General features: G+C 37.8%; 1 protein-coding gene across 1 annotated transcript; it reads right to left on the reverse strand.

Moving 5' to 3' along the window:
* SCG5 (secretogranin V) lies at positions 1-24,879 on the reverse strand. The gene is given in 6 exon segments (XM_061463401.1): positions 1-693; positions 4,214-4,267; positions 9,756-9,868; positions 12,795-12,944; positions 24,656-24,792; positions 24,794-24,879. Coding segments are annotated over 6 exon segments (624 nt in total). The 5' UTR covers positions 24,868-24,879; the 3' UTR covers positions 1-597.
* Between the last annotated feature and the right edge of the window lie 832 nt (positions 24,880-25,711).

The raw sequence follows: 25,711 nt of genomic DNA on the forward strand, positions 1-25,711 counted from the left end.
TAGAGTCAAAAAGCTGTTCTTTAATTTTTAAATTTGCACAGCAATAACAGAGACAAATGAGCCTCTGAAATATTTTGGAAAATGTCACTTTGCAAACCTTGTAGATTGCTTAAATGTTTATTAAAATGGACCAAAAGCCAAAATTCTCTGGGTAAAATAAATACTTTGTCTTTGCTAAGTAACAATATTTGTGAACAAAACATAAAACTATAATTTTCATGTGTCAAACATCGTAGCATTTAAGATTAAATGTTGGAGTCAGACTGGGCATTTTTTTACATCTTCCTATTTACAAGCTGCTCATTAAGACCATTTACCTCACGTTAGCTATTAAAATGACTAACATTTTTAAAGTTTGCTCCATGACTAAAATAAAAACAACAGAAATGTCCTTTTACCATAAATTAACAAAAAGCAGAACCATATTTTTGTTATCTAGGAGAACATACTGTTATAAATACAGCTGTTTTTCATCTACAATTACATAAATAATAAACACGCTGCCATTCACAAGGATTTTAATAGATGATTATATATAAGCAATATTATGTTCTAGCAGAGGATGGCATGAGTTTTCATCATTCATTTTTATTGTACTTATTCAGGACCCTTGTCTTCATCTGAAAACTGTGGAACAGACTTCTTTGCTACAACATTATCCAGTCGCTGTCCTTGCAGATATGGGTTCACACTCTGAAAAAGTTTCAAATTATTTATACTTATTAGAAACAGGGAAACATACAAAAGGTAACTAGGATTCATGGATCTATTTATACATTTCTTATCTGTCAAATACTTGCACACCGAAGAAAAACAAAAAAAAATTACTCCCAGGGAGTAAATCTGAAAGTCAATCAATGATTTGTTTTCTAGTATTTTTTGTGTGCAAGAATTTAATCCTATCCACTAAAAAGCATACAAGTGAAGGAGAACAACTGAGAATAAAGGACAGTTTGAATTAAACACTGTCTTTTTGCTCCACTTCTACTTTCCTCAGCTCAGCAGAGAAGCAGCAGCAACAGATCTCATTCCCTAATTCCTGAGGCAGGACGGAACTTGCTTGAAGAGTACAAGTAAGCTTTAGCTTTTTAGGCTCTGATGAATCTTATGCCGGGAGACGAGTTAGATACCATGATACCATTTCTGACCAAAGTCTCTTCTTTAGCCTATCTCTTCTCCAGGAAACCCCTCCTTGCTTCCTCTCTTGATACCAAGATAAAAAAGTGCTGGCACAGAAGCAGAGCCAAGCAAGGGTTTGGCATAAGGAAAATAGCTCTCATACCACTGCCAGAACAAGGGAAGGCTGGAAAGGATATCCCTGGAGAGGGTTTAACTTCACTTTGCACCATGCAAGCAGCACAACGTGAAACTGAAGATGAACAGATCCTGTCTCAAAACTGTTTGGAGATCATAATACTGTAGAATGTCTATGCTTGAATTTTATCTGTAGCAATGGAATAAAATGCATTTACTGTCATTGCAAGTATCAAGCAGTTTAGTGGAGCTTCAGAATTAACTTAAATATTATTTACACCCACTTTCTGGCTTGTTACAGTGTCAGTGTAAATAAAATTCAAGTATATACTTTCACAGATATAAACAAAAATTCCAGTGTGCTGGGTTTTGATGCCAATAAAATTTGTTTGCTTAAGGACAAACTTTGGAGGAATGCAAATTTGCCTGATTCTTGTCAGGCTGGCTGTATCACAAATATTACTTAGGATATTTCTGTGCTTCTTTCCCCAAAATGTAGGAATTCAAAACTATGGAAAACAAAAGAAAAAATCTCCAGCTTTTAAAATAGGCATGAAATATTTATTTTCAAATATCCTAAGTATTTGCCAAAACTTTGGAAAAGATTTGGGGTTTATCTTGTCTTCAAGCTTAAGACCTTGGGTTTCTCCAGATTTGTAAATGCTATCATTAATACCTAATCATAGCACAGAGCAGCCTTTCTGCTTGCTTCTGTTGTTTTTTGAGTGCTTTGCTTGCTGCAAGTAAAAACATAAAAATATTAAGAACCAAAAATGAATGTGGAAAAATCTTTGAAAACAAAACACTAATTTAATGCTTTAAATTGTTAAAAATAAGACACATGTAAATGATTTGTTTGTGTTTGTTTAAAGAAGTTCTGTTTCATGTTAATTTAGTGAAATTCGTCTGTTGCATAAACTTCTAGGAATTATTTGAAGATTCTTAGGAAGATGAATTGGTCTTTTTTATGGAATGATACTTGCTACTTTTTGAACTAAAGTGGAAGAGAATGAGAATACAGAAAAATTTGAATTCTCAACTGACAAAAGAAAAAACATAATAAAATGCAAAATTTTTGGCTGATTTCGCTAAAAAATGTTTAATCCTACACAGCTGTGCTGAATTCAAAGTAACATGATTCCCAAGCACCTGCGTACTCAGCTCGGAGACCACGGCAATGTGACTCAGTGATTACAGAAGCACTCCTGTCATGTCTGGGATAATAGATTCTGGACAGGGCTATGCTCATGCATAGATATTTTAAAAAGGGGAGAACTGCTAGTTAAACTAGTGGTCCCCATAGGCTTGCTTGTTGGGCACTGCAAATGCTGCCAAAAAAACAGACAGTAGCAAACAGTAAATACGTACCTTTGCTATTTATACTGGTCATTTGTGTGTATGTATGTTAGTATGTGTGTTTATATGCACACAGAATATACGTAGTTTTGTAGACACCAATAGTGCCTCTGTGACTACTCTGTATCTATAGCATTGTATAGATACACCACAGTTATGTCGTACACATTTGGCCAGGACTTTCTTTAAGCTGAAATATGGATATTCTGACCCTAAAGACCAGTCTGTTGCTGGAAGCTAACCTCTCTAACCTCTCTGTCTGTGCAGAAGGGCATGGAGGAGTGGCAGGGACTGCAGAAGGCAGGAGGGGAATCCAGTGATCTTGGTTTCTGGAAAAATACACTCTGATGGTGACAGCTCTCAGTTACCCTTCTGCTGACAAAGCAGAAACTCTGAATTGTTCATTAAAGCATTAGTAATTGTTACAGTACTACTCTCAAAACAATAAAATACTTTAAATTATAATGAATTTACTATTGACATGCCTGTGCTAAGAAAATAAATCTGCTGCTGCTCTAATCCTACTCTAACATGCTGTTCTAGCTATTAATAAATAATCCAAATAACTATTTCCAGAGTAAATTCTACTCACTTCAGAGTGAAAATCAGGTGCCTACTTTTTCCTTTTCTACTAACAAAACTGAAAATCAAACGTAAGTGGGAATCAGATAATAAGCTGAAGATAGATCATTAATTTACAGCTGAACGGTGTTCACTGCCAGCGGTATGTGAATCGGTAAGAAATGAACTCATCTTCTCCCATTCTAGCAAAGACTTTAGGTTTGAGAGTTAAATAAATAAATGTTTCAGTTATTTTAAACCAAATTTACTCCATTTACAATATAAACTGTGCTGTCATATTTTGAAAGGCTACTTTCTGGCAGACAGCTAGGCTTTCTCTTCTTGTAAAAAAAATACATACATATACCAGCGACAAAGCTGAAGATTTGACTCTGCTTGAGAGTGATTTTTGATAAAAGGAAGCTTGACACTACTAAAAAGAGAGAGGCGATAGTGAGGTGGACTGCACAGAGCTTTTATGTGATACATGGATTGCCTTCCTTTTTCAGGGGCTGAGAGATGAGAATGCCTTCATCTTTGTCTTTCATGCAAGTGGGGCACAAAGGCAGGAGTTTAATCTGAGGTAAATCTAAGTACGTAGGTGAATCAAATTACATCAGCTAATTAACCAGTCCCACTGTCATTTACACCCAAAACCATATTCACATGCATGGGTAGTGATAATTAATTTTACCAATATTTTAGTAGGAAACTTAGATTATGTTTTAAAGACATTTAAATAATTTTAAATGGTTTTACGCAAATAGCATAGATTTAAAACACAGCTAATATAATTTTTTTTAAATTAATGCTCTGCATTGAAGTGCATCTTCTGAAAGCAATGAGCTATTTAGAGAAATACATCTTGTACTCCGCAGACAGTCCTGAAGCTTGCTGTAGTAGTTTATCACAGAGATTCCCTGACTTTACACATTATCTAAGGTAAAATGCAGAAGCATTAGACTGACTTTTCAACAGTATGATATTAATTCTTATTAGCTCTCTAAATGATACAGGGGCTGTAAAGCATTTTGATAGTTACCCTCTTTCTTCTTTTTGGACCACCATTAATCTTCTCAAAGAGTAAGTTCTTGCTCTGGAAGGAGAAGAAATGCAGCCATTAAATTTATTACACTTTTATTTAAAAACATATAACTTTTGCTGTTAAATATTACCAAGTTTAGAGGGGTGTGTAATTTTATAGGACCGATAAACCACAAATAAATATTTAGATATTCCTGGTAACATTCTGCAGTTCTTCAGAAGCTGTCACAGTCTTATTGACAATTTAAAAGCCAGTAATTTTCCACTATGTTGCACTATATTATCATCTGTGTTCAGACAGTAAGTGCTTCAAGTACATAACAATATTAACTGGATGCTCCCCATCATGTGATATACGGTATGAAAAAAAAAAAAAGAAAAAAAAAGGGACAGAAAGAAAAAAAGAAAAATAAGAGTGGGAGGGATAGGAAGGAGGAATCCTACCTCTGATGCATCTTTCTATACACTTGAGGTGACACAAGAACAGAAGCAAAAATATTTGCTTTACAAGGGATTTTATAATTCCTTTTAAAATGGCAATTGGCGTCATTCCTACTGTTTTGTTGTCTTAGCTTATTCCATTCCAGATATCAACACTTCCCAGTGCAAAGCTCTGCTGAAAGGAGTTCAGAGCCAGCTCTTCTTTTGTTTAAGTAGTGCCCTCAATAAAGTCTCTAAAAACCATTTGGTCTATAACTTTTTTAATGGCAAACCTTTTGAAAACTGCCAAAAACATCTTGGCAGAAGAGAAAGTTATGATGATTAGAAAAGAAGAAGAAAAAAAATACAACACAAAAAACCCCTCTGACCATAGTTTACATAAGTGCATCCACATATTGTTGTATTTCATACAAGCAGTGAATTCTAATAAAGTCTGGAATAACACACATGCTCAACACATTTTGTTTCAATTGTGTATTATGAAGAAAAACAAAACTCAACCCTAACCTGAAAATGGAAGAAGAGAAGAATTACATGTATAAAAGCAGAACACTGTATAAACAAGGCCATTAATTCTGCTATAAACAACTGACCTAACATTGATTATATAAATAGAAAGTGTAATTCTAGCGCGAGACAAATTCACCAAACACTTCTATCCTCTCTGCAGCCCTGATATGAGAAAAAACAAACATTTTCAAGTGTTACAATGAAATCTGCCAAAATTGTCTATTTTGTACTTCTCATGTTCATTAAACCCCAAATTCACAAAGCCTATCTCTTGCCCGACCTCAGTTATTTTGTCTGAGTTGTTCCAAAAAGGAACAGAGATGAAGTTGGCCAAGGGAGACATTCCTGACTAGTCATTTATGCAAACTGACTTCGGGAAAACTCCAATTTAACATTTTAAACCTTCAGATGTGTAAATTATTCTATTTATGAAACAAAGCACTGCTGAAGCCTCTCTCTGTAAACTATTTGACCTTATACTTTTCACAGAGGAACAGCATTTCTGAAACAGAAAGAATTTCTTGACTACTGCAGCTAAGATTTCTGTCACTCAGGAAAATTCCTTACAATTGAACTGTTCCTGCTCAGAAAGATTGTATTTTGTTTAGTCTCTTTGGGAATGCTTGAAGACTGTAACTACTACTTAAGCGCTATGCGGAGTGCAAAGCAAATGAGGTTATGGAGCATGAGCTAAGAGTATTCTTGTGCGGTAACAGCACTCCTGAAAATATGTTCCACTGCGTAAGGGCCCACGCTCATCAGGCACCAAAATCTGCCCCTGAAGTGCTCACCATTCTCATCCATCACTTAGGAGTTGGTAGGACTGAAGGCAGAATTTCTCCAGTTAAAGATACACCTCATATGGAGATGTGCTGCATATGAATTGCTGCTTTCCCCTCACTCTGGAGCTTCCTTTGCACCCTCCTGGATTAGGCTACTACAGGTTGGGATTTGGGTGGGAAAACCCCAGAAATTAAAATGCTTACAACTAACCAACTAATGTCGGGAGAGTTACCCTTAGATCTTTCAGACTTCGCTGAAGCTTTAAATCACTGATAATTGGCAGCTCTTTAATCTGGACCTGCACAATTATTAAGCAAAACTGAAAAAGAAAACTGCATTAGCAAGCTTGCATCCTTTCAGAAGGGCTTTTTTTCTGGCAATTTAGTCTTATTCGGTATATCAAGCATGACAATTTTTATTACACCAAGCATATTACACTGAATGAAACAAGCTGGACTGTCTGAAATTGAAGACCTTTCCTAATAATCACCCTTGACATCCAGATATTTGGTAAAGAAGAATTAGTGTTACTCACTGTAACTGAAGTTGGACTAAAATTAAATCTGAGTAACTAGTTTCATGTTTCCATTAAAATTAGGAAGACAGAGATGATAACTTCTTTAACAAGAATTTCAACTTTGTCAAATATTTTTATCCCTGTTTCCCATTTGCCTTTCTTTGCAGTGTCTTGTATGCCTCCATGTAGCTGATAAGCAAAACTGTCATTATTTGTACCCTTAAAATTAAGTGTTAGCCATTGCTTCAGTAAAAAGAGGTGTTACTGAAAAACACAGTTGCTTTTAATTTTCCATTTGTACTGATACTGGTGTCAGAAACCACAGTTGAATTGCCCTCCTCTTTTTAACCCCTACATGTAGTAGTAGTTAACACTTTGGGTTTCAATAAATAATTTATATATAAGTGGGGTTTAGATTTGTACTGTAATTTGTATATTGTATGCTATCTTTTTGCAAGTCTTTCTGGATGCCAACAGCACTTTTTCAGACTATCTAAAGAGTCAAATTGTAAGACACGGAAAAGGCAGACTCAAATGGAAAGTACTTGTCTCCTGCAAGGAAAAGTCTGAACTGAAGGTAAGAAAACCCCAAACCAACCAACAAACAACATAAATCTTAAAAACTATAGTTACACAATAGGGTATAAAATTCCAAAAGTTCCTTATCTTACTAGTCCCACTATCCCCTCTAGGCTTTCCATGTATGAGGAGAAAAAAGAAAATAAAAAGAGTCTTTGGGCTAGAGAAGAGTATAAACTAATTATCTCACCATATAAATAACTTGTTTCCAGGACTTCCCACAAGGCAGCATATTGATATTTGGAAAGTTGTCCCAAAGACATGAAAATTCTTCCTCTTTCTTCCCTCTCCTAACCCAGTATACATTTGTTATGATTCATATATTGTATCATCCTATGTATTAGTATTATCTACATGTAATATTTCACATCTACATGGAATCATACACTTTCCTGTATGAGACAGCTTCTAGACTTGTTTTACCCTTATGTGTCTACTATTCACAGGGTACTGCAGAGGTCCCACAGCTTTGCAAGCATGAGAGTCTGTCACCAAAACAAATCAACCAACCTGTTTCTTTGCCATTATTCATGAACGAGCAGGTCTTTTAGTTGTTGTTATTTGTTTTTTTTCCCTGACCTGCTAATGTAATCTGGGTTTTACTGCGGTTACGCTAAGGAATGCATGCTGGCTCCTTGAAAGGACAAGTCAGAGGGAGCTGTAACGCTGCCTCAACCACTCTGTGGCAGGAAAAGGCAGGGGAGAAGCTCCCCCAAGAGCTGTGAGGAGATGCCAGCTCACACGGGTCCAGGAGACACTCTGGCTCCAAGGGCCTCAGACAGTGGTGACAGACTAGTGCATTCACAGCACGCAGGAGTTCGTGGAAATGCAGTCTGTAAATACACAGCCGTTACAGTCCCTGGGGCGTTTGATCCTAGGCTCTGTCACAGGAGAAGCAGGAATGGGCTGCTCGTGGACAGAGGGGATTCTGGTGGCTGGGGGCAGTGGGAGGATGAGGATGCACACAGTCACATGCTGAGCAGCCCGCAAGTTGGCTCTGTTGGTCATTTACAACCTAACCCAGATGACAGTAAGTGATCTAAAAGATCTGATCTACTTTATCTCTCATTTATAAAGCCTCAAACAGCTAATTTTTAGAGTGCTTTTCTGCTCTTATTTTTCTAGAGAGATAAAAATAACAAAACCAGCCATAAAACCAGATATGGTTGTATTTATCTTTTTAATGTGTAATAATATACAATGAGGAGGCAATTGGGGCAATTCTCCTGGATCTCAGCAGAACATTTGCTCATGCACATTACCAGTTGTTTCATCTCTAATTAAAGAGATCTGGAGCTGGCTATGCTGCAGCTAGATATGATTACTGTTTAGTACCTAACAGTCTGTTTTAATCTATGCATGAGTTTTTTCCCCTGAATTAGTAGTGATGGATGGAGAAATGAAAAAGGCCAGTATTCACTAATGATCATCTACAATTTCTTAAGCGTATACATTGCTGATGACAATGCCGTATGTATGCTTGATTCTGAAATATTGCTATAGGCCAAAGATTTACAGAGGTGCTTTTATAGTCTTCAAAATGGTATTATGAAAGTAAATTACTTACGAATAATAAGAAAAATAACAGCATTGTCTGGCATAAATAAGAAAATGCACCATCTGGTGTTTTTAAAATAAAAACCTTTGATGGTAATTACTTAGAATGCAACAAGAGTTTCCAAAATTTGGATATTTGGCATGATTCTCTCTAGAAATTTAGCACTCACATAAGTAATTAAGACTATAAATCTTTGCTGCTTTGATTATGAACGATGAATCATTGTCTCACAATTAAAGCAGGAGTAGAGGCTGCCAAGCATGTCCATTTATCGATATATGCTTAGAGAGCACTGGTTTATGGCAATCTTCAGTTGTTAAAGTGTTATAACAATATAAAATGAGATTTTGTGATTTGTTGTAGAAGCATAAATTATGATCATTGCTACTGTTTTCTTGGTGCCTGAAGATGGATTTGGGATTGGACGTTTGACTGACGTAATCTAAGATTAAGCATCAGACCTCACTTTGGAGCCTTTACCCTTCAGAAATAGTCTAGCTGCAGTTATTAAGGTCCTTGTATGCTCAGAGCAAGATTTTTGACCTTAGTGCAGCTTGCTGTCTTTATTATATGCAATGTGCAAGATGACATGTTTTTAATGTCAGTGCACAACCTGAATAGAGGAAGAAGCAGCATCAGTCCTCCAAAATCCTTAAGCCAGAGAGCTTCCTCAGACCAATTTGTTTGAACCAAGATTTTTTAAGGTGTTCATGCGCTGTTACACTCCATTTCTTTATTTATTTTTTAATATCTAAGTAGCTGAACAGTGAACAGTCACTGAACCTGGATAATCTTTCAAATTAGGGACCTGCTACGTTTTGAAGCCTTGCACTAAAATCTGGACTAATTTCAATTACATGTTTACTGCAGTTTGAAATGTGGTTTGCTGCATTTATCAAGCTCATACACAGTTGTTGTGCTTTGGGACAGGTAACGAGAGACGGATTTCTACTTTCTATTTTTTATGGGCTTTTCACCAATCAATCAGTCATTATTCCTATATTTTTAAGGCCAAGTCCATCTTTTTAAGAAGTTTCCCTTCATTTTTCCAGCAGTAAGCACAATATTCTCCTTGTGGTTTCATAGTATCCCATGCAGCAGACAATACGCAGTTTCACATGCCACAAAAATAATCACGCAGCATGTACTTACCCACTTGCCCATGTTGGGATAGTCATGCTCTGGATCAAAAAGGTGTTGGTGTAATTGGTATTCTCTACTGAACTCTGCTGTGTCTGGGGTGTTTTCTAGACATCCATCATCAACTGCAAAAGTATGTTAGAAAGCACTTATGTACCACATTAATCAACAAACTTCTTTAATGCAACTATGCAATCAAAATAAAAAACAAACCAAAAAACCTGGATGACTAGAAAGCATCCGATTATTTTTTTTTTAAAAAGGAGTTTGTCAGGATATATTTAATTAAAAAAAAAACAACAAAAAGAAAACCAAAACCACAACTTCATGAGACTTCGAAACTGAACAAATTTATTTTCCCAGCTCTCCCACTCTTTTCTAAATTTAAAACAAAAATTCCTTTTAAATTAGTGATTGAACTTGATTTTACATAGAACTGCATGTTATTCTGATTCAGAAAGGATTGGATCCTCTTTTCATTTTTAAATGCCTAAAGGAAGCTTTAGAAATTGTTTAGGCAATACTTTTGAAGCTCATGGTAAAACAATGCTGTGAGCAAAACAGAATTTCCTTCACTGAGCAGCTCTTCATGAATTCCATTTCTGGTTTGCTACTTTGTTCAAAATGGCTGAAAATCATTTATGCATCATAAAAGCTCATAAAAATGCAATGTGGCAGAAGTTTTATGCTGAAGACTCTTCTGCAGATTTGTAAGTATCTGATGGGTCCAGAAACCTCCTTTAATCACAGTGGATGGTTTTGCAGACAGTGTCACTTCAAGGCCAATGCCCTTTCAAAAATTTTTAACCAAAAAAAAGTCATCTTTGGATTAAACAAAGATTCAGTGACTTGAGGCCAGAGTAGCTTTTCGGATACAGTCTTCTTGTGGACCTCCCTCTGCTTTGTCAACATGGGGAGCTTGCAGTCCTAGTTCTTCTCAGACATACCCAAGGAGATCCTACCATGGAGCATGACGCTGGGCATCCAAACAGCTACATCTGCCAGAACGCAGGCACTCTGGAGGGGACACCTGTGAACTTTCTTTTCTGTACTTGTGTGATCATCATGTAAAAAGATCTGCAGATGGATTATCTTTTTTCCCTTAGATGTGGGAAACAGTAGACTTGACTTAAAAATGAGTTGATTTAATGACCTGAGGAGGTTATTCTAAGTGCAAGAGATCCTGCTTTCTCTCCTTTCTCCTTAAAACAGGAGGAAAAAAATTTCCAATAGGAAACAGGGGAAACCTAACCACAGTGGTTAAACAACTCAGAAACCATTAAACTTGGTCACAGTTTCAGTCTCAGCAAGGACAAGGTCATTGCAAGAGAGAAGCAGGTGACAACAGAAATGTGGTAGACTTTCTCAGAGCATCTGTGTCTTTTTGGTAGAAAACACAAAGGGCAGCTGGACATGTGAATCTTCTGTGACTGCTAATTCAAAAGTCTTCAAGCTCAAGTGCTCCAGGCTTACGTATTCCTGCTGTGGAATGTGCGTATGTAGACAGTGACTGGAAAAATTGTTTTCCATTAAGCAAATCCACAGACCTGATTGAGGAAGGCCTCTGGTAATTTGTATGCATAATGCAGTCACCACTTGAATTTCCATTTAAGGCTCTGAAAAACATTTTACTCTAATCCTAGTAGATACTATCTTCACTCCCAGAGTACCTACGACAGAGCCATTTATCCTAGCAGGCAGCACTTCCCTGTGAATTCCCCTTGTGTTCAGATCTGACTGTATTAGCGTAGCTAATAGCTAGTAACTTTTATTTCACCTAAGAAAGAAAAAGTGAAGGGATTTTCAAATACGTTTCTCTGGATGTCAGGTTTCAAATTTATTTATCTGATCACTAACAAGTCTAATGGGCAAGCACAGAACTTACTTAGAAAGTCTCTGTATGTTATGTGTGTGAGAAAACTTAAACCCATCATTTGCCACCTGTCAGGCAACAGCTATATTGAACAAAACGGAAGATTAGATATTTCAGAAGAGATGCAGGCATCATCACCAAATGGGCTGTAATAGAAAACAGCAAAGGAGGACTATTCAAAATCTTGTCATATTTTTGAATGAAATATAAAAACACTGTTTGCAAAACTTTTCATGTCTTTTTTTTTATCAATTCTAAGCTACTTAGAACTTTTTTAAATAAGAATACAGACAACTGGTTTGCATTATCCAAATAACATAAAAGAAGACTAAACAGAAAAGATTTTTAAAGGATCTCTTAGCTCACGAATGAAAAAAAAATGAGAAAAATAGAGTGCTCATTCCCAGTTCAAGCTCCCAAGGCAGCCAATGGGTATTTTACTACTACTTTCAGAACTGGAAGTCATTCCTTGGCTCAAATAACAGGGAAAAGATCAATTCCCTTAGGGTATGCCTTTATCACGCACATGCAGTGCTGCTTTCGACATCCTTCAACACAAGCCACCCAAGCATGGCTTGGAGTATGCACAGGTGCAAGCTGAGGGATGTACTGGTTATCTCCGGTACGATACTGCTCCGCGCTCCAAGGCTGCACTGCTCCTCTGCCAGAGTGACCCTACGTGCAGTGCGCTGGAGTATGTCCACGTCGTTCTGTTTCTTGGCACAGATGCACCCTCAGTGAGCTATAAAGCCACATAGATTGGAGCCAAAGTATCTTAAATATTGACTTATGCTCTGGATTGGAGATCAGGGCAGACAGTTTCATTCCTCTTGGCACAAGGAAAGTCTCTAAAATAAGGGTAAATCTCATCTGTACAGAATGATAACTTTTTTCAGGGGCCAGCATAAAAATGAACTCCCTCAGGAACAAAACACTATAGTAAATCTCACTATCTTCTACTCCAAGATGATTTCTTCCACCTGCCCTTCTCTAGCACTCATACAGCAATACAGAAGGTGCACAAAAAAAAAAAAAGCTTATCTAAAACACCTGGATTGATCAACAGTTCTGCTCCTTGAGAACGGAAGAAAACACCCACTGCTGATCAACTGTTGTACTACTTAGTACAGTGCCAAAAGACTGAAAGAGGTACAGTGAGAAGGCCACAGCAGAATTACCTGTTTTTCCAGTAGGGCAGGGATTTGGAGGGTCAGGATATCCTTGGTCTTCACTGAAATCCTTCGGTACATTATCTCCTGTCAGCTCAGCTACAATGTTTGGGATATTGCCATAAGGACCCAAGTGCTGGAGACCCTCATGTGCACCACCTAGCAAAGATGACATACACACACAGTCTTCTTACAAGATTAAAAGTGTAAGTGCTTTCATAGCTCCAAGTAATCCAAACTTTAAAATACACGTACAATTGTTATAGAGACAGATCCAAGTTCAGATTTCAAACATCTCTTTTAGAAACATAAATCTGTGAACTAAATTGGATAACTTCGGTAATGAAAAATGAAACTAGGAAACAAAATCAGCCAGTTATCATTAATCTTAGGGTTATGTTTCTTCCATAACTATTTATGTTACAGGTAAGAAAATGCAAAGAAAAAGAAACATGAGATGGTAACAGAACTTAACAGATTTACAGCACAGTCATCTCCAGTCACCAATACCTTTACTGTTCATTGTAGCAACTAATAACTGAAGAAGATATGGCAAGACAGCACCATGGCAAAAAGACAGTTAACGACACTAGAAAAATAATGGCCATTTGCACAGCCTAGAAATACATCAATGAAGTCATGTGGGGGACCCAAGGTATATCGAATTTGCTTGTATAAACTACAAAAATTATTTCTAAATCAAATTATTTCTTAAACACCAATTTCAGTTTCCTGCAGTAATGGTGAAAAGTGAGTAAGAGTCCATATTGCTGATTAGAATTCTTGTGCAGGTATACTTACACAGTGGTCATTATGGTATGAAACATCACATGCAGTGAATTTCATACTTTTACTTAACAGATCAGGCCTAGATGCAGGCTTTTGTATTTGCCTGCATATACTTGCATGAAGCACCATCACTGCAGGATTCCGACAACAGCAGGCATGTAATAACATTACATATCACTATATGTGTTATTATAAAACTATGTGCAGGTTTTATAACTCGGTGGTGGAGGACACAATGGGTGATGGGCTTCCTGTTCTTGGGCAAACACACATGGAGGTGGTGTGCAACAGCCTTCTTCCACACATCTCAGCTTGGGCGCCTTGCCTTTGATAAGCAGGGTCTTCCACTAAAGGTTTGGGAACCAAACTCAGGCCATTCTCTTTATATGTCTCTCTACAAATATTTATCTGCTGCAGATCTTTTCTGCACGAATTACTGGCCAAATGCATCGACAGGCTAAAACCCAGCTGCTTGCGGAGTTTTGCAAATACTATTGTACAGTATTCTTTTGAATTCCAGTCAAATAAAAACTTCATTTCAAGCATGCTCTTTTCCTCTGCCATAAGACAGCCACCACACACGTTGCAGAAATAGCTAATATAGTTATTGAGTTCTGAAATGGCTGTGTGACAGCAACATTTTTGAAAAACCTTATATAATGAGGGATAACAACATACAGTCAACATATAAATTCCACAAAAAATGAATGAGAGGAAAAGGAATTTGAATGATTGAAAAATGGGAGTTTAAGAGTGAACACAGACACAACTGTTTGGGTAAATAGGATGATCACCATATTATCACCAAATAGTCTTATTTACATTTCTATAATTTTCATAGGTCCAGAAGATTGGAATAAAGATTCTGAACATGAAAGCTGCTCCAGAAGAAGCATTCAAGTACTCCTGTTCCAACTTACAATAAATACTACCAGTCTAAAGCATCTTTTATACAGCTAGGCACTGTAAGATAACATAATCCCTTTCAAAATTGCTAACATAAGGCAGTTTTGAGAAATTCTGTATTCATTTCTATGTTTAGAAGTAGCAGGTGAATGAAATCATCTAAATTTTGTAAATAATCAGTTGGAAGCTGACATCAAAGTACCAGAAGCAAGATAGTCTATAAACATATGTTTCAATTTTATTTGCACAACGGACTAAAATCTAATCAGCATGCTAATTGTCCCTCCCAAGTACACATTTCTTATTCTGTAATGCAATGTTGAAGGAAATTTTCATAGATATGTAACAAGCATAAAAGTAGCCCTATAAAAAAATTTGCATCTGTCACATGCAGTTTTTCCCTTGTAGCTGATCATGAGACCTGGTACTAAAACCACAATAGTGTTATACACACTATGAACTTTACTATGTATTTACAGTCCATAGTCAACACAAAGATGGTGCTTGTAAGAACTGCGTAGATTCACAATAACACTATGGGGATGAGGCTAAAAAATGTATAACATACATTTAATCTAATGTCATTTAATCTAACATCTAATGTGTACCATAAAATATTTCCTTTGTACTGAGCCCCTTCACATGAAGATTGATTGCATATACGTACTTAAAAGCATCAGGTTATGATTGTGCTGTAAACTACAGAACCACATAATCAATACGTGTTTGAACATCCTGTATACAATGTGGTTCACTATAGGACAATCCATCAGATAGAAGCATATCTATGCTTGTATGTGGTGCAGACCTCTTGGCACCAAAGCTCCATCCATAAAGAAAACAGAGGTACTTAGCAGGCTCCAGTGTGCTATATATACATCTAAGTTTAAACTGACTGCCAAGAATTCCCTTGACTGAGTACAAAACAATCTTTTTATTTTAATATAAAGGATTGTTTCCTTTAGGTATAAATGTCCAGGATCATTTAAGGGTTTTTCCTTTCTTTCCAAGAGTATAGACAATAGCACCTGCTCTGGTGCCATAATTTAGCACACTTTAGTAAAATCACTCAAGTAATAGCATTATACTCAAGTGATGGCATTTGCAAAGCCCATTCCTTATAAAATCTGATAAATAGTGCATTCAGTAAAGACTGCAATAATAGAAAAAAAATGCTATGAATATACCAGATAGGGATATTGTGTACAGTAATTCACAAGCCATATTAGTTTTGGTATGGTAATGTTACTGATTTGAAGAAACATACTAGGATTAAATACGCTGCAGCTACCAGGTCAAAATACTGTGATACAAACATATAGTCAGCTACAAATATGGCACAAAGTGGTTCTCTTGAACATCCTGTCAGAGACTGAAAGAAAAAGATGACTAAGGAACTTCTTGTAATTTGCTATCCAAGGGAAGCATGAGAGACACCATTGTTAAAGTATTTGAAACTGGACTGGCAAAAATACAGAACAGTATAGAGAACATGCCTGTACTGAGAAAGGATGAATAGATAAATCTATTTTTTCCCCATCTCTCCTTACTTCTTCTATGAACTGGCTTTTGTGTGCCACATTTTGGCAAAAAATCCTCCAAACCAATCAGCTCCCTTTCACGTGTGGGACTTCTGTGTGAGAATGTAGTGATTTTACATCTCTACAGGATAAACTAGAAGTTTAAGCCGTTTGGACTGAAATCAGTACTGTCATAAGTAAGATTTGGATTTCATTTAAAATATATGCACCAAGTACATTTAACCATCTTCAGGCACTGGTCTTGAACTGCTGCAGAGTGGAAAACAAAAATGGAACAATGCACCCCTCCCCTTTCCTATAATTCTAGAAAATCATCTAACTAATTGCTGTTATCACCTCAATTAGAGATACCTGGAATGACTAAAAATTTAAAGTGCTCATATTTTAGCTCATTTCCTTGTAGAATCAAGACTGTTTCTATGGGTGGGAGGACAATATGGCAAATGGTTTTGGAGAAAGGGGGGGGGGGGAGATAGAGCAACTAGTTCCCTGCCAGTATTGAACATTCCCCTGATCAAACACATCCAATGGAAATGCTGTTAGTCCACGGAAATTCTAGTTGCTGCTACCCATCTACTGGTAGCATAAAGAACAACTGACACAAATCTGCTCTCAGAAGCAATCCTCCACATCAAATACAAACAGGTAATGCTGCCCCACAAGAAGAGTAATTTTAAGAAAGTCAGTGAAAATAGATTTTCAGAGTGTGAAATTATTGCAGAACATGTAAAGACAAATAATAAGACAAATCTGCCTTTCAGTCTGATTGGAACTGTTTCCCACATCATGGTGTAGATAGGAGAAATTCAGAAAAGAGGTGGTTTGGCCAATGATGGCTAGGAGATACAAAGTAGAATGGAGTATGTGCATATGTTGTGAGTAAATAAATCCCAGATCTCAAATTAAAGCTCTTTTATACATAGTCATGCTAGAAGCCCTAGTTTTCATATTTTTGCTCTTAAACATAATGAAGTGGATTCTTAAGGTGTCTAAGCCCTTTTCAGACGCACAGAGGAACACTCCCCCCAAGTAAGATCTGCACTTCTTATGATCTTGAGCTATACAAACTCTAAGCAAATACGAGCTGCAAGGGAAGCCTGGTATACCTTATCCTATTTGTGTAAGATTCTTGAGGGAGTAAATAGATATTAATCAGAGAAGCAATACCATCTTTGCTGCTTTGCAAAACCTTTTGTTAACCCAGACTCTTAGTTCTTAGCACTGCAAAAAATACATTTGCATTTCATTGGACAATACAAGGAAAAAGTTCTTTACTGTGAGGGTGGTGAGGCACTGGAATGAGTTGCCCAAAGAAGTGGTAAACACTCCATCCCTGGCAGTGTTCAAGGTCAGGCTGGAAGGAGCCTTGGGCAACATGCTCTAGTGTGAGGCGTCCCTGCCCATGGCAGGGGGGTTGGAACGAGATGATCTGAAGGTTGTTTCCAACTGTTCTATGATTCTATGATTTACCTTATATCACTAAAAGCTTTACAGTCCAAATGTGATTTCTCCCATGCGTCTTCAGCTAGCTTCATCCTGGAGTCCTATCCTGGTTGCTGAGATGGATTAAGATTAAGAAATAAGAGGCACTGAAAAAATCATGAATTATCACTTTTCTCTATTCCACAAAAGCTGCTAAATTAGACAGTAGGAAAGGAGAAAGAGCACAGGAGAACCAAGTATGGAAAAATGCAAACCTAGCCAACTTCCTTAACCTTTGAAGATCATGCCTCAGGAAACCCAAGAAAACTACAGCTATACGTACTCAAGCATCCCAGATTCCAGAGTCAGCTTGTCTTCTTAATGACACAGTTTCTTAAACTATAAAGATTAATTTTCTTTTTTCTCTGCAGAAGGACAAATTCTTTTCAATGTGTTTTGTTTTCTAAAGCCTTAAGCACACACATCATACAATTACTGACCTTGTTTTCAGTGAGTAATTCCATTCTATCCCATATTTTAATTACAAACAGTACAAATACGTAAGATATTAAATGCTTTTTTGTGAAATCACAAAGTAATGCCTATGCCTCTCTCACAACAAATTTATAACATTAGCTTATATACCATTATTATTCAAATTGCACACACAAAAAAAGATCCAGCGGCTCACTGTTTTCCTGACACAGCAAAACCAATCTCTTCAGCCTTCCTTGGTTGAGCAGTCCTCTCAGGGACTATATTAGTTTGCCCTTCAGTCTGAGCAGAAAGCTTTTGCACTTCACTGCATGGATAAGCTTACTTTTTACAGACACAGTGCAACGGGCAGCACGCAGCAATAGGCCCCCTCTACCATGCTAACTTCCAGCTGCCATGCATCAGCAGAGTCAAGGGGAAGCGAGTCAAGCACACACATGGTGTGTTATGGTAGCTGCCATAACATTAGCTTTCTAATGACCACGTGTGCAGTGCATGGCTGTATGGAACCAGGCAACAAAAGGAAGCAGGTGACCTACTTTATCCCACATGGGATGGGACACTATTTCAGTCCCATAAATGTAAGTGTGCCAATGAAAGACCGGAGGACTTTATTCACTGTTATTGACACCTGCTACTTGAGGAGTCCAGATGCTCTGTCAATGTCAGCAAACTCACAGTTAAAGAAAAATGCTCCTTTTGCACCTATAACATGAAGCACGGGGGCACCAGAATTGTAAGGAATTGGATCATGTCTTCTATCTACCACTCCACTGAACTTCACAGTTTTCCTGGTCATTTCCCCACTCATATTCATTCAGCTCTATTTCCCATGCAGATGGCTCAAAGTCCCAGCTGGCTCTTCAACAGAAGTGTTTAAAAGCTTTGCATGCCTGTCTGACAGCTGCCACCAGGATGGACTACCCCAGGCAGCCTCACTATGAACAATCCGAGTGTTGGGCTACAAAGCTCCCAAGTCTCTGCTTTGGTGAGTTGGTATAACCTCACAACCCCAAAAGCAGAGTCAAGATGTGGTTTCTTTTGCACTTGAACAAAAACGTTGCCACATGATGAAGACGCAAGAGAATGGTGAGATGAAGAGCTCCGCCAGGTAAGACCAATGCTACTCTTAGGTGGTGCAAGAGGTACTTGGGCCAGCTAACCTGCGGTACTACAGCATCCCAAGGGGAGAAACCAGCTTCTTCCTCCCTTCTGTTCAGTGGCTGAGAACATTCCTCTTCTCATTCATCCTTGCAGCAGCTGTGAGGACACTGCTGAAAGCACGCACGACAGGAAGCACAGAGAGAATAGCTCTGGAAACCTTGGGAGCATGCCAGAGATCCTATCTCCTGCACACAACACCACAATCAAGAAAAGCAAGAATCTCTTCTTTGTCTAGACTTCCAAAATATCTTTTCATAGAACCAAATAAATTTTCAAAGCTTCTCTTACTGTATTTAAAATTCAGATGGAAGCAGGGGAAATGTACGTAAGTTTGAGAACAGTTAGAAAAAGGTACAAATCCTAACTAAGGATTATTTTATACATATGAAAGACAAGCAGGGAAAAAAATCAAGAGCTCATCATAATTTGCCCAATATTCAGTGGCAGATTTTTAAATTCTTATGGACCATATTCCATTGCTAGATAAAATTTTACAGTTTCATTTTAAATTTCTACATAGCATCTGCTAACACTAGAAAACAGAAGTACTAGAAACCATGAGACAATACAGAAGCTATCATATTCCCTCCTCTCCTCAGGTTTCTTACCTCTGTTACCGAATTATTTCCCTCTAGTAACATGTAAAAAATAAATCAAAAATGCTACAAATCCCATTCTAATTGGTTAGCTACCTTTAAGTAAGATAACCTACTTAATTCTAAATCCCTACAGATCGGCCACCTTTCTTCCCTGAAAGGGTTCCATCTCAAATGGCTTTCACCTTTGATGGCATCCTTAAAGATAAGTCCCCCAAGTCAGAACCACATGCAAATAACAGATCTGGACAGAAAGAGGGTTTAATGCACTTTTCTTCTTGCACGTGCCATTGACTGACTTCTCTGACAAGCACATTAGTTTGGAGAAATTTCCCTGCCTCTCCCCAGACACACCAAGGAGACAAGAGCAGTGTCTACGCACTTCCTGAAGCACCAGGGCATTGAGGAAGGCAGTTCCTGAAACTGAGAAGTGGCAGAGATCACAGCGGTAACGACCACTGCCTCCACTGGATCTTGCCCTTGCTCCTCAAGAGGGAAAGCTGTCAAACACCTCGAGGTAACATGATACCACCTCCACATAGCAATACAAACACCCATTTTGCTTTCTTATTATTCACTGCTTGTCATGCTTTATACATTCAAATGGAAGCATTACGGGCCAAATTTTCAATCGCTTCTCCTTGTTAAAGGACAAACAAAGGCATACTGAGTCATTATTTTCCTGGTTTTGGAGTTACAGGTATAATCATTTCATATTTTCTTCACAGAGCTGTGCCATACCACTTAGATAAAGAAAACTCACTGTAAACCACCACAGTTGTTTGGCAGTGTCACCAATTTTTAAATTCAGGGGTTATCATTTGAAGTCACCTCTCTTATGACATGTACCACTGCCTGATACTCAAATTCTGGTTACATTTGGCATTACAGTTTGGGGAATAAAATACAAAGAAAACAATAGGAATTCTTAGTCAGGCCCATACAAATCCAGATGTCTACCGTATTAATGGATGAAAAGTGAGGCTTTACCATTCTCATTTTATGTTACAAATTTGAGATGTTCTATTAAATTTTGAAATAATATTTTCTGGGCTATTTCAGTAATTTGCAAAAAAAAAAAAAAAAAACCAAACCCAAAAACCAACCAACCAACCAAAGACACCCCCCACAACTGAAAGCAGAGACTAGTAGAGTGATATTGTGGTATGATTTTGTTTGTTAAATGTCAGGCCTGTAATGCAGCATTAGACTGAGATCACACGTGCTTCAGCAAAAGCAGTCCCAATGTGCATGTTAATTTACATCCTAAGTACAAGACGACTTTCTCTATAAAACAGGTGCAGTAATCCAAACCCCAAATGATCGTGTGGTCTCTCTGCACTAAATTGACATGACAAAGTGGCCCTGAAGCAGCAGAAGGTCTGCCCAGCCCTATGGCAAGTTGCCAGCCCAGGGACTCCATCACTGCTACCCTAGATGCTGGCACAGCAGATGTAAACTAGAGCAAAGAGGATGCAGCCATCACATTGCCATGCTTGCCGACCCCAAACATTATACTCCCATGTGTCAATGCTTATTACTTCTAGTCACCCAGTGAAGTCCAAATATATTCAGGCATAAGCACAGCACACTCTAGCCCAAAAGCAATGGAGTGCAAACATAATTTCTGTACCACTTTCACTGGGTACATTCATAAGCAAAGTTTTGGCAACTTTCTAATAAGATTTTACTGTTCTTGCAGGAAACAAGTAGCAGTTCTGTAAGTATGTTACAGGCCAGACAGCAAAGTAACCCGGCACTCAGTTTTCTTATTAGGAAAATGGAAACAAAATAGACATTAACACACATGAGTAATTGCATAATTTTACAGGGAGTAAAACTTTCATGCAAAGCGCTATTTGTACAGTCTGCGCTGACAAGTCATTAACTACCAGTTGTTAGAAGAAATATTAGCATAATGTTTCAGCCTCTTTTGACTTTAACAGTCTCAACCAGGCAAACAGTAACTAACTTCTTCTAAATCAATAATCGGATATGTATTTCCTTTCAAAATAATCAAATAAACCTTAGCCTTTTCTCAGCAGCTATAAGCAGGGTCTGAAGGAAAGTCAAAAGCATCCCAAAGAGGCATAATTATTTTCTCATTCCTACAAACAATTAGGATTTAAGACACATCATTTAATGTTGTCACTGAGGCTGACAGCATTACAGCTCTTTTGCAGCTCTGGGCTGTCATGCCAGCACTTTCATCAACCATCATCTTGTTTGAAGTATTTTTAAGAAATAAAAACAAAACAAACAAGCCACCCAAGAGGTTTTCCGTTGTACTGAATTGTACAGAAGACAATGAAAATGTAAGGAGATCATATTTGCAAGAAGAAAATAAGACCACATTTCCCATTAACAAGTGAATTGCTATGAACTGCCCAAGCTGAGCTAAAGGTGCCCCCATGCGTTTAAGTGAGGTTTCACTGTTCTCCCAAGCTTGGCTTAATAGTCCTGAAAGCCGCATTACACATATATTCCTTCGCCCCTCCCCCCAAGAAAACCCTTTAAATATTGAAATACACTTACAAGCATGCAAGGGAAGAAAACAAAAAAACATGTGCTCTCTAACTCAATAAACCCCCTGACAGGCAGAAAAAATAACTTGTATATTTTTGAAATGTTGAAGCTATTTCCTTATGCTATTCCTTTGTTCTCTATTGACACAGATACAGTCTCCTTCGTGTTTATAGAAAATCTGAATGTAGCCCAGTGGTGCTTGTACAGTATTTTAGTGAGTAAACGACTAAAGAGTAACTACAGAAACACAGCTACTCAACAAAAATTCATTTGCTTTTCTATTTTTTCCGCTCTTTTTGTAAGTAGCGCTAAGTTACGCTACAATAGTTTTCTGAAAAGACAAATTAACAAGGAGAGTTAATATCAGAGAAATTAAAGTAGTTAACATGGGTTTATTTTAGGAATCAGGATGTGAAGAAAGAAAATCTATTAACTGGACAGCAAAAACCAGCTGCCTCTAAGATACCACCTCGGGTGTTAAAAACATCCTCACTTGACACTCATCACGAAGGATCTGTTTGGCTTCTGCGTGCTTACATGCCATGCACTATCTGCTGGCTGCGACACCCAAGTGCAGGGAATCAGCCAGCAAACTCCCATTTTTGTGACATATTTATCCCGTGAACTGCTTCCAGACAGCTAACAGAGCCCTGGCAAGGGAGAGGAGCTCAGGCTGCTGCTGCACTTCCCTACAGGCTCTGTCCTCACCAGGCAGCTCTCGTTGCCACCAAGAGAGGGGAAAGCCACACCACTCACACTCCTCTGGACTTCCAACCTCCCCGTGGGTTACACACAGCTTGAACTACATTGGAATTTCTTGGTGGATTAAACTCTTTATCAGGCATTTTCTAGACTCTACTCCTATTTCAGCAGCTTGACCTGAGGTAACAGGTAAATTGACAAATGCAAAGGGAAGGAAAAATAAAAACAAACAAACAAACATGTATTTCTGGATTTCAACACAAGAAAATGCAGCAACTTCTTTCAATTAACAAGCCATACTTTTTCTATCTATCAATAAGAAATCTGGTCACTTAGGAAACAGAACACATGAAAAGTGTTTATCTTTCAGCTGTCTTTGGTACAGAGCAAGTTTGTGACTTCACTTACTACAGCCAAGGCAGCCCTAAGCATATTTTTATTTTTCTGTGGGACCGGGGCAGAATAACCATGTATCATTCTTTGCAAGTTATCCATCATGTGGTTTTTAACATTTTAAAGTCAAAATATGATTAACATCAGAAAAGACATAAATAGCTGAGATGGAAAATGGGCAAATTAAGAAATATGCTTATGAACTAACAGCAACAGTATTTTTTGATATATGGAATTAAGATCTTACTCAGCTGGAAAAGTTTATTATAACAATCACTTAGATTTGCAAACATTTTATTATAACCAGGCTGCTAGTATAAACTTATCTATATTATGTCTCCAAATTCCAAAGCCAGAAGAATTAATTTTTCCCAGCAGCACCTTGTTTGCAAGTGTACATATACAGGTGAAATCTTGGCCTTTTCAAAATCAGTGGTACTTCTGGAGTCCTGGCTTGGCTGAAGCTGTTGTTACCTGCAACTATCAACACTACCAGGTCAACTCTGCTGGGGCAATTTCTGAAGAAAAACATTCTGTTAACTAAACCAGTTTTCTGTAGGAACACACTAAAATTATTAAGCTCTGATTGATAAAGGTTTTTTAATGCTGAGATTAAATAACTGGTCAAAATCAGAAACAGATGTACTCCAGAACAGTCAATGGGTTGATTATGAAGATGCTGGCAAGGGATGAACCAGGTTTTAAACTGTCTGCTTTGGTCACTGCAACCTAGAGTCCAATAAATGGCTGGAAGTCAACCCTCCTAGCAGCTTAGAATTGCTCATAACAGGGAATTTCACACCCAATTTTACTTTCCACTAGTTTCAGGTAAAAATTTCCAATGAAGGCAGCACCTCAGAAGAGTAGCTAGTGATTTATCACTTTGCCATGATGGTATTTGGGATGAAAACTCTATTTTGCCTTGACATATTCCAAATATTGTTAAACTTCTTTCTTCCCTTCCCCTTAGTTTTCCCTTCTATTATCTTGTATATTTTTTAAGGACTTGCACACCGAATTATTAGCCAGTATACACATTGCTGCAGAGTTTAGTAAACCCACTGTTTTGAGGTACTAGAGAGCAAATGCTTCTAAAACAGCAGAATTTCTCTACAAAGCCTGTACATTAAAAAAATACACCATTTCTTCTGCCGAAATCATTACATTATGGAAGGTAAAAGATGGATGATGATTTTAAAATAAAGATCACACAACAAAAATGGTGGAAAAGTCCATGGTTTTAAGCTCAGGATATTTTGCATCTATATGCAAACCAGCAATTATTGCTAAAAAAATATTATTAAATTAGTCATAACTCAAAGCAGAAATTACCTACCTTCAATGCTCTGCGGACCAACCAGATTCATAGCCTGGTGTGCTGGATATTCTACCCGGGGTCTGGCAATGCCCAATTGCTCCATAACACCATGGAGGAGCCTCTGGATATCTGCTTCAGAAACCCTGTCAGGAGCCTAGGGCTGTGCTAAAAGCTGAAGCCAATCCAAATGCCAGCAGAAATACCATGTTACAAAGCAAGGCAGGTGTCATTCTGGCAGCCCACTTTTATCCTGTGAAAAAAGAAAGGAATTTGATTATAAATGATAGTGGGGAAAAAAGTCCAGTACGCATGCTGGAAATAACCTCTGCTCTTACTACCATACACAAATGTATACTACCGCATAGTCTACTACCACAGCTTCTAGGGGCAGCTGAAAATCTAGCCAGGGGAAAACCAGAGGAGGAGCAGGGCTAGCAGGGTGGATGGGTTCTTCTCTTCTAAAAAAAAAAAAAAAAATACAGTAGCAAACCGCAGAAACAGATTTTCTGATCTGTGCTTGCCCACAGCATTCATTTACAGTCACGGCAAACAAAATGGGTCCACTGTTCTATTTAACCACACATGTCCCCTCCCGTTTATTCTGTTTTATAAAGTTCTGAGCTAAAAGCAAAAAACTCTTCATCCTGGAACTGTGTTTTCCAAGCTCTGAAAAATTAATCACTCGAAACTGCTGAACAATCTGGATTATATTTTATTGGTACCTTAAGACAAGGGGCTGTCTGCTTCATATGCATCATCTTCCCCGCCTGCAGCAAATAGCTTTCATTTTTGTCCTTTCACTAAACGGCTGCGCAGTACAGTTTATTTGGGCAAAGAAAAAAAACCAAACATATATATATATATATATCAAGCACCACTTACTATGCTCTTTGAGAAGCTGAATTTTAACCAGAACGCTTGTTTCTTAAAACTCCGTTTCCCCTCGCATCAGAGAATAATTGAAATGCATCACTTCCAATCTCCTGAATAAACAAAAATCCTTGCGGTCCCCCTTGCCTTCCTTAAAAACACACAGCTGCCCGATATCTGCACGCCAGACGTTTAAAGATGCTC

Source organism: Pezoporus flaviventris, unplaced genomic scaffold (assembly GCF_033815535.1).
Source record: "Pezoporus flaviventris isolate CSIRO_AGI_PZ_B2104156 unplaced genomic scaffold, CSIRO_AGI_Pfla_v1 ptg000036l, whole genome shotgun sequence".
In the NCBI taxonomy this organism is placed as follows: Eukaryota; Metazoa; Chordata; class Aves; order Psittaciformes; family Psittacidae; genus Pezoporus; species Pezoporus flaviventris.